Source organism: Stegostoma tigrinum, chromosome 13 (genome assembly GCF_030684315.1).
Source record: "Stegostoma tigrinum isolate sSteTig4 chromosome 13, sSteTig4.hap1, whole genome shotgun sequence".
Classification (NCBI taxonomy): Eukaryota; Metazoa; Chordata; class Chondrichthyes; order Orectolobiformes; family Stegostomatidae; genus Stegostoma; species Stegostoma tigrinum.
The window spans coordinates 71,466,459-71,479,468 of NC_081366.1; the positions used below are offsets into that span (position 1 = coordinate 71,466,459).

General features: G+C 42.8%; 1 protein-coding gene across 3 annotated transcripts in view; it reads left to right on the forward strand.

Moving 5' to 3' along the window:
• LOC125458253 (dedicator of cytokinesis protein 2-like) overlaps positions 1-13,010 on the forward strand; it is a 604,879-nt gene that overhangs the window by 393,107 nt on the left and 198,762 nt on the right. For all 3 annotated transcript variants that reach the window (XM_048543364.1, XM_059650772.1, XM_059650774.1), the window contains exon 28: positions 11,224-11,322. In XM_048543364.1, coding sequence (XP_048399321.1) covers positions 11,224-11,322 — 99 coding nt within the window. The remainder of the gene's footprint in view (positions 1-11,223; positions 11,323-13,010) is intronic.

Here is a 13,010-nt window from a genome sequence, read left to right on the forward strand (position 1 = left end):
TATCTCTGGGTTTACTGTGGAACCTATTTTACACCTGAAGCTCCCAATCTATACACTCCATTGACTTTTTTGGCTCATTCCCCTTGATCGAGTGACATTAAAATTAATACGTCCTTTGAACTTTTGAAACTTATCAGAGCTACTCTGATATTGAGCCATCTATTCAAATCCGAGACCCTGAAGTCATTTTGTACTTTGTAGTCAGCAGCAAGTCCATATGGTGACTTTATGTCTTTATATTCCTGTGAAACCTTCACACTGTGCTCCTCATTAATGGCATCTTTGAAAGAAAATAGATTAAAAAGTAAGTCTCTATAACTAAAGGAAGACATGGTGGCTTGTCTTGGGATTTTCTTGGAGCTTTTCTTTTTCCAAAGTGCATATCTTTTGCTGTGTTTCGTGATTTCAACCTGGATCTCCAGTCTGAGTTTGCGGTCTCTAGCTACCAGCCACTGACTCGACCTCCAATGTCTTTATGTTGTTTAATCAACTCTTGCATCTGATTCCACTGAGTTTCTGTGCACATTTTTTCAGCAAGGAATGAACACTGAATGATTATTTCTCTCCAAAGCCACAACTTGAATTAGCAAATGTCACTGAATCCTGTGAGAATAGCCAAGTCAGCACAAGTCAATAGCACGGCAGAAACAATGTGTATCTATATTGCACCTTTAGCATGGTGCCCCAATGAGCATGATCATAAAATTGATACACAGCCAGAAGAGGCAACTTTATGATAGGTGACCTTAAGAAAAACATTTAATCAGTTGATTGGAATGAATATTTTTGTAAAAGAGTCAGCAAGTGGAAAGATTTGCAGGGAGGAGGGTGGGAAATTTCAGAATAGGTGGTCTAGACAGCTGAACAGAGAGCAATAGCAGAATATGGAACCATCTTCATGTTTACTAATGACGCATTTATCCATTGAGTTGGCTGGCCAATACAGCCATCTCTGATTTGATTTCAATTTTTCTCCTTCACATACAGGCCCTTTCCACCCACAACATGGAGCAGTAATTAAGGGGACATACATAAAGCACTAGTGCAATTATACCTGTTAAAAAAGATAAGAGAGATTTGATAGAGCTTGAGAATTACCCTCTCCACCCACTCAGCTAATAGTTCAGGTTGAATAATGAACAAAAGGATTCAAATTGACAGGGCGGAGGAAGATGGGAGGGGGAGCGAATGGATCAGAGCCTGACAGGAATGCTGCTTAAAATTGAGAGAATCCCAGTTAATTGAATACAGATCATTGTTGTACCTCTATACAGGATAGTCCCAGAGGACGTAACTATTATCAAGCAGCACAAATGAGAGAGTTTGGGACTATGGCACTCACTGCTCTGGCAAATGTGTTGAAATGATATTCAGCCGTTTAAGTAAGATAAACTGTTAGGAAATTTGCTTTAAGCAGCAGTGCCTTCTAATCGTGAACTCCTGCAAATTCCTCAGGAATAAAAGAAGCTGGGTGGAAAAAGTGAACAATTTATGTTGAATTCACCTGCGGGAATGGTGAGTAAGAGGTTTAAATGTAGAATAGCTTCCCTTGAAAAGTAATGGAAAAAGTCTGAATTAATTTATTCAAATCAAAATTAGGTACATTTCTTTGTGAAAATAACTTTTTTGGATATGTACTGATCAGAGATTATAGTAATATAGGACAAGCCAAGTCTCTGAGTGCAACCTGCCCTGATAGACTATAAGTTTTTGTTTTTGCAGTTTGTTTACTGTGATGGTCAGTCACTGAACACATTTACTAAATGTTGCCAATGTACTTTTCACAGAAGAACATAATGACAATTTAGAAAGATCTCATCACAAGCAGCAGAAAGATTCAAACCATTTTCCCAGCAATATGCTTTCCAGACACTCAACCCCTAATCAAGCATCACTGATATCTTTACTCTGTAAGTTCTTACACAACCAATGAGTTTGCAAACATTTCCTTGCAGTGGATTAGGTATACTCACCACATGTGTATCCCTTCATTGCTCCTTAAGGCATACAGACGGAGGCTGATCATGGACTAATCACACTTAAATCTCAGAGCAAAAAAAACTCAAGGGTTTTTCCACGTACCCTGTCAACTGTGAGGCTGCTAAACAATGTACCAGCTGGTTCATTTCTAAACTAAACATATCACTGATTTCTGGATTCATCACAGTACACTAGATCATTAATATTGAAATCACTGGGTTAATCACTGTACATCAACCTTGTTCCTTTGGATAGCATTGCACTATTATGCCTTCTATATACCCATCTATTATGCCTTCACCTGCTGTGGTTCATTAGCATTTGTTTCCTTCATGCAGATCCAAGTCATGTCCTCATTTAGCCTCAGGGTCCCTGTTGCTTTTGATTTCATTTCCCCTGCTGTGTCTGAGGTGGCTATAGAAGATTGATTTATTTTCCCATTTTGCTCTGTGTCAAGGCTGACTCAGAGCTTTATTGTCTCTGCTTTGTAACTAGTGAAGACATCAATAGGATTAATACTATACATTTCAATGCACTTTTTCAACCTTTATGCACAATGGCCTTTAGGTAATCCAACAAACCCAACACTGACAGGGCTTTTAAAGAACATTCAGAGTTACAGGAAGGATGAAAAATCTTCAATTCTTCATAATATTGATCGTACTGTCTGAATATGTAATCGAACCTGATTTATAAATAAATGCTGTTGACACTGCACCAACTAAACATTGTTTAGTAGCATCTCCTTTCTAGCACTCAGGACAAAAGCAGAAAATATATGGGTGCACCTTACCTCCATGTCTTAAACTTTCCTGACTTAGAGATTACAAAATAGTCCTTAATCATCCATTAACTCCTTACCTAATAGCATTGTAGGAACATGCTTACTGCATGGCCAGCAAGAAGATTCATCAATGACTTCTCAAGAGCAGATAGATAGATATGTGGTAAATGCTAGTCTTGCCAGTGATGCCAACATCCCAAGTGCAAAAGTTGCTTTTCCCCATTTCTGCATCATCCACCAGTCTTACCCCTTTCTCTATGGAAGATGATGATGCTATTTGGCCATGTTTCCTAGTTTGGGGACAAACTGTCATTTGGCAGTTAGCAAAAAGTCCTATTCTTCACAAACAATCTGGGATACTGAATGACAGCAGTGTATTCAACAGTGCTACATTCTATCTTAAATTGCACAAGCTCCAATGAGAGCAAAAAAACCCCCAAATATAGCCATGTATTTAAAACAGAACGTTTGGCAAAAAGTTTGATCAATAGGTTCACTGGGACAGAATCCATTGGTAATCTGGGACAGAGGTAGAATTGTAAATAAAACAATGCATGCAACAAGGCTGTTGCTAGCCATATTCATCAGCTGAATTCTCTTTCTCTCTGACTTTGAAACTCTACTGAAAGCTATTTCACACCGCCCACTCTCCCAAAGTGTCTAAGGAAACAGTCATCAGTTTGGAATGCCCACCTACTCTAAATTATTAACATTTATTTCTGTGAAAGAAACTGGCATTCCCTGTGACACCTCTAAACTTTGTGCTATTGCCTCAAATTTCTGTTCTGTGGCCAAACTTCCCTCCTGGCAGTGGCTTTTCATTGTCATTAACAGCTTTGTTGTTTGCTCTTCAAACTACCTTGTACTTTCTGCATAAAGTGCACAACATAGTCACAAGCAGACAAAAGAATGGGTAAATGTCAGTCGAGGAGAATCAATAGCTGCTAATGCAGCCTGTAGCTTGCCATTTAGGAGATTTACCAGGATGTTGCCTAGTCTGGAGCGCAGGCCCTATGAAGAAAGGCTGAGGGACTTGGGTCTGTTCTCATTGGAGAGAAGGAGGCTAAGAGGGGATTTAATAGAGACATACAAGATGACCAGAGGATTAAATAGGGTGGACAGTGAGAGTCTTTTACCAAGGATGATGACTTCAGCTTGTACAAGGGGGCATAGCTACAAATTGAGGGGTGATAGATTTAAGACAGATGTCAGAGGCAGGTTCTTTACTCGGAGAGTGGTAAGGGCGTGGAATGCCCTGCCTGCCAATGTAGTGAACTCAGCCACATTAGGGGCATTTAAACAGTCCTTGGATAAACATATGGATAATGATGGGATAGTGTTGGGGGAGGGGCTTAGATTAGTTCACAGCTCGGCGCAACATTGAGGGCCGAAGGGCCTGTTCTGCGCTGTAGTGTTCTATGTTCTATGTGATGACAAATCCATCTATCTGAAGTCGAGCAGATGAAAAGCTGACAGGATGACTGCTTTGCAAAACACCTATGTTCTGTCGGCAAAAATGACCCTGGGCATCCTGCTGCCTGCCACTTCAACATACCACATTGTTCCCAGGACAACATCTCTGTCTTGGGCTTGCACTCAAGAGAACAGCACCTCATTTTCCACTGAGGGACCCTGTATGAACATAGGAGCTACGGTTAGTAAGTTTGCAGGTGACACCAAAATTGGAAGTGTATTGGAGGAAGGTTACCTCAGGGTACAATGGGACGTTCATCAGATGTGTAAATGGGCTGAGGATTGCAGTTGGAGTTTAGTTTGGATGAATGTGAGATGCTACATTTTGGTAACACAAATCAGGGCACGTCATACACACTTAATGGTAAGGCCCTGGGGATTGTTGGCAAGCCAAGAGAAAACTATGAACAAAGGTTCATAGTTCCTAGAAAGTGAAGTTGCAGTTAGACAGGACTGTGAAGAAGGTGTTTGGTATGCTTGCCTTTATTGGTCGGTGCACTGAGCATTGGAGTTGGGAGGTCATGTTGTGGTTGTACAGGACAGTGGTTTGGCCACTTTTGGAATATTGCATTCAATTTGGGTCTCCCTGCTATAGGCAGGATGTTGTGAAACTTGAAAATATTCAGAAAAGAATTACAAGGATGTTGCCAAGGTGGAGGGTTTGAGCTATTGGGAGAGGCTGAATAGGCTGGGGCCATTTTCCCTGGAGCGTTAAAGGCAGAGAGGTGACCTTCTGGAGGTTTATATGATAAACAGACAAGGTCTTTTCCCTGGGGTGGAGGAATCAAAACCTAGAGGGCTCGGTTTTAAGGTGAGAGGGGAAAGATTCATAAGGAACCTAGGGCAACTTTTTCATGCAGAGGGTGGTGTGTGCATGGAATGAGTTGCCAGAGCAAGTGGTGGATGCTGGTACGATTACAACATTTGAAAGGCATCTGGATGGGCACATGAATAGGAAAGGTTGAGAAGGATGTGAGCCAAATGCTGGCATATGAAACTAGAGTAAATTAGGACATCTGGTTGGCATGTATATGTTGGGCCGTAGGGTCTGTTTCCTTGCTGTACAGCTCGATGACATTATGACTCCAGGACTCAATATTGAATTCAACAATTTTAGGGTCTGAGAACCTTGTCCCATGTCCTTATCCCAAATCCCACATTCCAGGCCTTGTCGTCACAAATGCTGCTACCACATCCAACTCATTTTCAGCTATTAATCGTCCATATTCGCAGCTGTTCATTGTCTCAGGACAAACATTATCTCTTCCTTTTGGAGATAATAGGAACGGCCAATGCTGGAGAATCTGAGATAAAAATGTGCAGAGCTGGATTAACATAGCAGGCCAAGCAGCATCAGAGGAGCAGGAAGGCTGACGTTTCGGGCCTAGACTCTTCTTCAGGAAGTTTTCTGAAGAAGGGTCTAGGCCCGAAACGTTAACCTTCCTGCTCCTCTGATGCTGCTTGGCCTGCTTTGTTAATCCAGCTCTGCACATTTTTATCTCACCTCTTCCATTTGTTTGCCTAATTGTTGTTCTCTGCAGCTTTATTCATCCCTTCCTTATTAAGACACTCACTGTTTAGTGTAGATGAATGCACTTCCCTTTTTAATTTTTTGAGAAGTAAGCCATTTCAGTTTCAACTATGTTGCAATGGACCTGCAGACCAGATCACATAATGATGACAGATGTTCTCCCCGAAAGGACAGAAGTGAACTAGCTGGGTCTTCATGACAATCAGTGTTCATTTCATGGTCACCATTACCGAGAATGGTTTTCAATTCCAGTTTATGAACAACATTTAAAGTTAAAATTAAACTCCATTCTCCACCCTTGCTGACCCCATCTTCAGCATATATTAACAATCTTTTCACAGCTACAATCAGTTCTGCAGAAGGGTCACTGGACTGAAAACATTAACTCTGCTTTCTCTACAGAGATGCTGCCAGACCTTTTGAGATTTTCCCGCAGTTTTGTGGATTACCAGCATCCACAGTTCTTCGTATTTTTTGGATAGACTTTAAGATGTTCCTTTCAACTTCTGACTGGTCATAACAGGAGGTGCTGTCAGATACCTTCTGGGTTTTACTCAGTAGCTATGGGGCTGGGACACTGCTCAATACAATACAATGGTCGCTGTTCAAATTTCAACTCGATAAAACCACAGATGCTCAGGGTTGTGGTACTGTGCTTTCCAATGTTGTAACATTTAGTTGTGAAGTTCAGACACGAGGAGAATATTTCAGCACCAGTCATTTAAAGCTCAATGATTGTTATGCAGTGTTTCCAGAACATTTCTAAATTTAAAATACCGTATGATTTACATGGCTGCTGATTGTTTTTCATCATTAAACACACTGTGTGTTAAGGATCCATTTTCAGCCTGCCAAATGAATTTGTTAGACAAATGTGCCCTGATCTGTGTGGCACAGAGCTACCCCAGCCGACTTCTATCCTTCTCTGCACCAATTCAGCTGACTTGAACATGGGCATGGTGGGAAGGGGGTGCAAGGAGAGATAATGTAGAGTTGGGGGGAGGGGTGCGGGGGCATGTCTGGATTTTCTACTTGCTGTGCCTATAAAAATTAGCACCATGTCTTGTTTTCCATTATGGAGACTGCCCAATTTTAATTTCAATGTTCCCAATTTTCATTTCAATGTTGTGTAATTTTCCAGACAGTCTACAGCGTTGATGCTGGATGAAGGTTAGCTGGGGTGTTACAATTTCTCCCCCCAACCCTTCTTCAAATTAGGATCTCGTCTGTCAGTCTCAGAGGGCAGTGAGGGCTCCCCTGTTTAAATGCCTGACTAAAAGAAAGCATTTCTGATGGCTGACTGTCTGACTGTACGACTGTCAACTCAAGTCTTTACCAAGATTATATGCTCTTGTTGATAGATTGCAGTACAGGGGTCTGACCCCTGAACAAAATGAGTTTGCTGATTTATTCCAGTTACTAGGCACAGCCCACAGCACTACACAGCAACCAAGTTGCTGCAGGAGCGTAACTGGTTGGTGACTGACATTTCTTTTATGAACAATTATCTCAAGGAAATTGGTGCCAGCTGTGGTTCTTCAATGCCACGTGGATTATTCAGTTCTTCAAATAGATGAGGTCAGCTCTGACCCAGTCCTGCGGACCCATTTGAGGTGTCCTGCATAAAGTGCCAAAAAATGGGCTCGCCCACTACTCTGTTGTGGTGAGAGTCAGGAAGGGTTGGAGAGGAATCAAAGGTAAATCCAAAAGTGAGCATAACCATACTTCCTTTAAACATATGGCACAGTGGGCAATGGACAGGGCAAATGCAGAAAGGCAAGGTACAGTTGTCACAGGACCATAAGGCTTCTCTCTCAAAGGGACAGTGAGAGACAAGCAGTGGTGATTTAACCTGAGGGTCACTGTGCCTCAGGTGAGGGGTGCTGATGAGGAAATGGGATCTGCATGGTAATGGAAGCTATTGTGGGAATTGAACCCTGGCTGTGCATCACTGAGTATTGTAAACTAGCCATCTAGCTAACTGAGATAACTGAACCACTCAGCAATACAGTTCAGAACCATCACTCTTCCATGTTGAATCGTACTTGGAGGGTGCACTGAGGATGTCAAGGGCACAGAATGTATGATAGGTGGGGATCTTTAGTGCCTATTTTCAAGAGTGATGCAGGAGCAGCAGTACTGACTGAATCCTGCAGGAAATTGCTCGTAGTCTGGGTCAGTGTCAAGTAGTTAGGGAGCTCATAAAAAACCCACACTTGATCTCATCATCCCCACTCTACCTGCCCCAGATACATGTCTCTGTTAGTATCAATAAGAGTGACCAGAAAAGCAGTGTGAAGATGAGGTCTTTTCTTCTCTTTGAGAATACTCACCAGCGAGTTGTGTGGCTGGATTAAAAGGGACAGACTTTGAACAGATCTAACACCTCAGCATTGGACATCCATGAGGCACTGTGGGCTATCAATAGCAGAAGAACTATATTTTAATACAATGTGCAACCTCATGGTCAGGAACATCCTTCATTCAACCATTTACCATCAAGTTGGAGGATCAATCCTGTTTTGATGGAGAATGCAGAAGGGTATGCCAGGAGCAGCACTAGGCATACCTAAAATATATTGTCAAACAGCAAATACTATACCGAACTGAAATATTCCACAATCAAAAGATCAGATCTGAGATCCTGCAGTCCTGCTGCATCCAATGTTGGTAGATAATTAAACAACTCACTGGAAGAGGGAGTTTCATAAATATCCCCATCCACAATGGTGGGAAAGCCCAACACATCAGTGCAAAAGATAAGGCTGAAGCGTTTGCACCAATCTTCAGCCAGAAGTGCGGAGTGGGTGATCCATCTCGGCCTCCTCCATAAGCCCCCAGCATCACAGATGCCTGTCTGCAGCCAACTTGATTCACTCCTTGTGATATTAAAATATGATTGAATCGTGTCAGATATTGCAAAACTATGGGTCATGACAACATTCCAACATTGTTCTGTGCTCTAAAACTTGCCATACCCCTAGCCAAACTGTTTTAGTACAATTATAACATGGGTATCTACCCGACAAGATGGAAAATTGCCCAAGTATGTCCTATACACAAAAAGCAGGGCAAATCCAACGCAGCCAATTATTGTCCCATCAGTCTACTCTTAATCATCAGTAAAGTGATGGAAGGTGTCATCAACAGTGCCATCAAGCAGCACCTACTCAGCAATAACCTGCTCAGTGATGCCTAGTTTGAGTTTCACCAGGGCCACTCAGCTCCTGACGTCAATACTGCCTTGGTTCAAACACGGACAAAAGAGCTGAATTCCAGAGGTGAGGTGAGAGTGACAGCCTTTGGCATGAAGTGACATCAAAGCTGTGTTTCATTGAGTATGACATCAAGGAAGCCCAAGCAAAGCTGGAATCAATGTGTATTGAGGGAAAACTCTCCACTGTTTGTTGTCATATGCAGCAAAAAGGAAGATGGTTGTGGTTGTTCGAGATTAGTCCTCTTAGCTCCAGGAGATCTCTGCAAGAATTCCTCCAGGTAGTGTCCCTGGTCCAACCATCTTCAGCTGCTTCATCAATGACCTTCCCTTCAACATAAGGTCAGAAGTGGATATTTTCTCTGATGATTGCTCAATATTCAGCACCATTCATGACTCCTCAGAAACTGAATGGCTCATCAGCATTCAGGTTCGAGCTGAAAACTGGCAGGAAACATACATGCCAAACAAATGCTTGCCAATAACTTCCTCCAGCAAAAAGAATCTCATCATCACTCCTTGACATTCAATGGCATCTCCACTGCTGAAACCCCCACTATCAGCAACCTGGAGTTTATTATTGGCCACAAGCTGGACTTACTGCAAAAATACTGGGGCTACAAGTGTAGGTCAGAGGCTAGGAATGCTGTAGGAGTAACTCACCACCTGACTCCCCAGAGCCTGCCCATCATCGAGAAGGCGCAAATCAGGAGTGTGGTGGGATTCTCACCATTTGTCTGGATGAGTGCAGCTCCAATAGCACTCAGAAAGCTTGACACCATTCAGGAGAAAGCAGCCCGCTTGACTGGCACCGCATCCACAAACATTCACTCCCTCCACCACTGAAGCTCAGTAACAGTAGTATGTACCATCTACAAGATGTACTGTTGAAATTCACCAAAGATCCTCACACAGTACCTACAACCATCTAGAAGAACAGCAGAAAATACAAAGGAACATCATTACCTGCAAGTTCCCCTTCAAGCCACTGACCATCCTGGCTTGGAGGATATATTTTGATCAACCTGTTGAGAGATGGTATAAGACACCTCTGGAGCACATGGGTCTTGAACTCAGGTTCTCCTAGTTCAGAGATAGGGACACAATGAGTGTACCTTCAGAGCCCCATCAACTGACTTGGAAATAGATTGGAATGTCTTCATTGCCGCTGAGACAAAGTCCTAAACTCCTTCCTTGATGCCATTGTTGGTGTATGTACACCAAATGGACTGCAACTTCATAGAGGTGTACAAGATGATGAGAGGCATGGATAGAGTGGATAGCCAGAGACTTTTTCCTAGGGCAGAAATAACTATCACAAGGGTGGGGTGTAATTTTAAGGTGATTGGAGGAAGATAGAGGGGAGATGTCAGAGGTAGGTTCTTTACACAGAGAGTGGTGAGTGCATGGAATGCACTGCCCGGGTGGCAACAGCGTCAGATACATTAGAGATATTTAAATGACTCTGGGATAGGCACATGGACGATAGTAAAATGAAAGGTATGCAGGTTAGTTTGATCTTAGAGTAGGATTATAGGTCAACACAACATTGTGGACCGAAGGGCCTGTACTGTGCTGTACAGTTCTATATACTAACTTCAAATAAACAGCTCACCACCACCTTCTCAAGGGCAATTAAGGATGGGCAATAAGTACTGATACAAACAGTGACGTCTGTGTCCTATTATTGAATTAAAATAAAATTCCAACACTAGATCTTTCACCTGAAAAAATTCTTGGTCATCTGCCTTGCAACTGTTCTAAACTAGCCAGTAAAAATAGAAGGAAGTTCTTCCAAGAAAAAAAAATAGAATCCTGAACTTGGTCATTACTCTACTCTTTCAGGATAACAATGTTTTATCTCAAAACTGAGCCTTAATCTGCTTCTCCAAATGGAAAGGTTCAAGTGCTAGGAAGCAGAGAACGAGGTAGGGTGGAGAGAGAATGAGCAGTAAATTGTATGGGGCATAATCTGGCAAAGCAGATCACCTGACCAGTTATTGAAACTGTGCATAAGTTTACAGGAGAGGCTTTATCTAATACCTCATTCTCCTGTCAGGAGTTGTGTAACCACTTTAAAGACCTTAGTATCAGCATTAGTAATGATCACTGTTGCTACAAAGGATTTTGTCATCCCTCTGAAAATGGCAACCTGTCTTAAAAATGAACAGAAAGGAATAGCAATAGAACTTACATATAGCATTCTTCATGGCTAATTCTCTTGATGTTTCTTTATTGCAGAGTAACTTTGTGGCATGCATGACTGCAATATTCAAGCAGATGGATAATGAGCATTACTCCTATTATTTGGAATCCTTCCAAACAAACCGAGATTTGGTGGTGAGTAAGACGTTTCTATCACAAATAAATGAGTGGTTATAAGGCTACATGCCTGCTATGCATCAATCTATGCACCTCACTGATGGTGGGGGATTGATAAGGTCATCGTACACAAATCTAATGAAACTCTTTGAGGAACACAGGTTCAAATCCTGCCATGGCAGATGAGGGATATTCAATTCAATTATTCAACAAATCGGGAATTGAAGGCTAGTTTCAATACTGGTGACCATTAATCTATTGGCCACTGTCATAAACAAACCGGCCATCTGGTTCACTAATAGTCTTTCTGAAAAGACATTTGTCATTGTAGGGCAGCACGGTGGCTCAGTGGTTAGCACTGCAGCCTCACAGCGCCAGGGACCTGGGTTTGATTCCAGCCTCGGGTAAAGGTCTGTGAGAAATTTGCACATTCTCCCCTGTGTCTGTGTGGGTTTCCTCCCACAGTCCAAAGTTGTGCAGGATAGGTGGGTCGGCCATGCTAAATTGCCCGTAGTGTCCGGGGGTGTGTGGGCAGTAGGGAGATGGGCCTGGGTGGGATGCTCCAAGGGGCGGTGTGGACTTGTTTGGCCAAAGGGCCTGTTTCCACACTGTAGGGAATCTAATCTATAATCCTTACTTAGCCTGTCTTATGTATGATTCCAGAATCACGGCAATGTGATTAACCGCCAGCTGCCCTGTGAAATGACCCCACACACCACTCAGTTTAAGGGAAATTAGGGAGAGATAATTAAAGCTGGGCTTGTCATTGATGCCCATCCTGTCAAAGAATGTAAAAGGCTAGTGGATAGCTATTGGACCCCTATGGCATTACATCTCCTTGAGGTGAAAGCAAAGAACAAGTATCCTAGAGTCCATGGTAATGGGAACTGCAGATGCTGGAGAATCCAAGATAATGAAATGTGAGGCTGGATGAACACAGCAGGCCAAGCAGCATCTCAGGAGCACAAAAGCTGACATTTCGGGCCTAGACCCTTCATCAGAGAGGGGGATGGGGTGAGGGTTCTGGAATAAATAGGGAGAGAGGGGGAGGCGGACCGAAGATGGAGAGAAAAGAAGATAGGTGGAGAGGATAGTATAGGTGGGGAGGTAGGGAAGGGATAGGTCAGTCCAGGGAAGACGGACAAGGAGGTGGGATGAGGTTAGTAGGTAGGAGATGGAGGTGCGGCTTGGTGTGGGAGGAAGGGATGGGTGAGAGGAAGAACAGGTTAGGGAGGCAGAGACAGGTTGGACTGGTTTTGGGATGCAGTGTGACCACATCAAAAGAGGTGGCTTTGGAAGGGCGCTGCTAAACAGTTCTGAGGAAGGGTCCCTGGACCCGAAATATTAACTCTGATTTCTCTCCAGAAATGCTAAGCTTCTCCAGAAATTGCTGTATTTGCTTCTGATGTCCAGCATCTGCAGATCTTTTGGGTTTTATTTAGCTGCCGATATTTGTCACCTTAAAGCATTTTTCTAAAGAAGTTGCTTAACATCATTGCAGCTCGAGGAATGACTTGAGTTTATTCAGGAGTTTTGACGAAGCATACATATCTGTGCAACATCCATGCAGTCTCAATGCAAGCAAGGGCTCAAAAGATAAATCCTTCGAAAACCCAAGGGTGTTATTTTAATGTTGGACACCACACTGGGACAATCTGTTGGCACAGAAACAGGCTGATGCTATAATCCTGTACCAGATGTGCCAA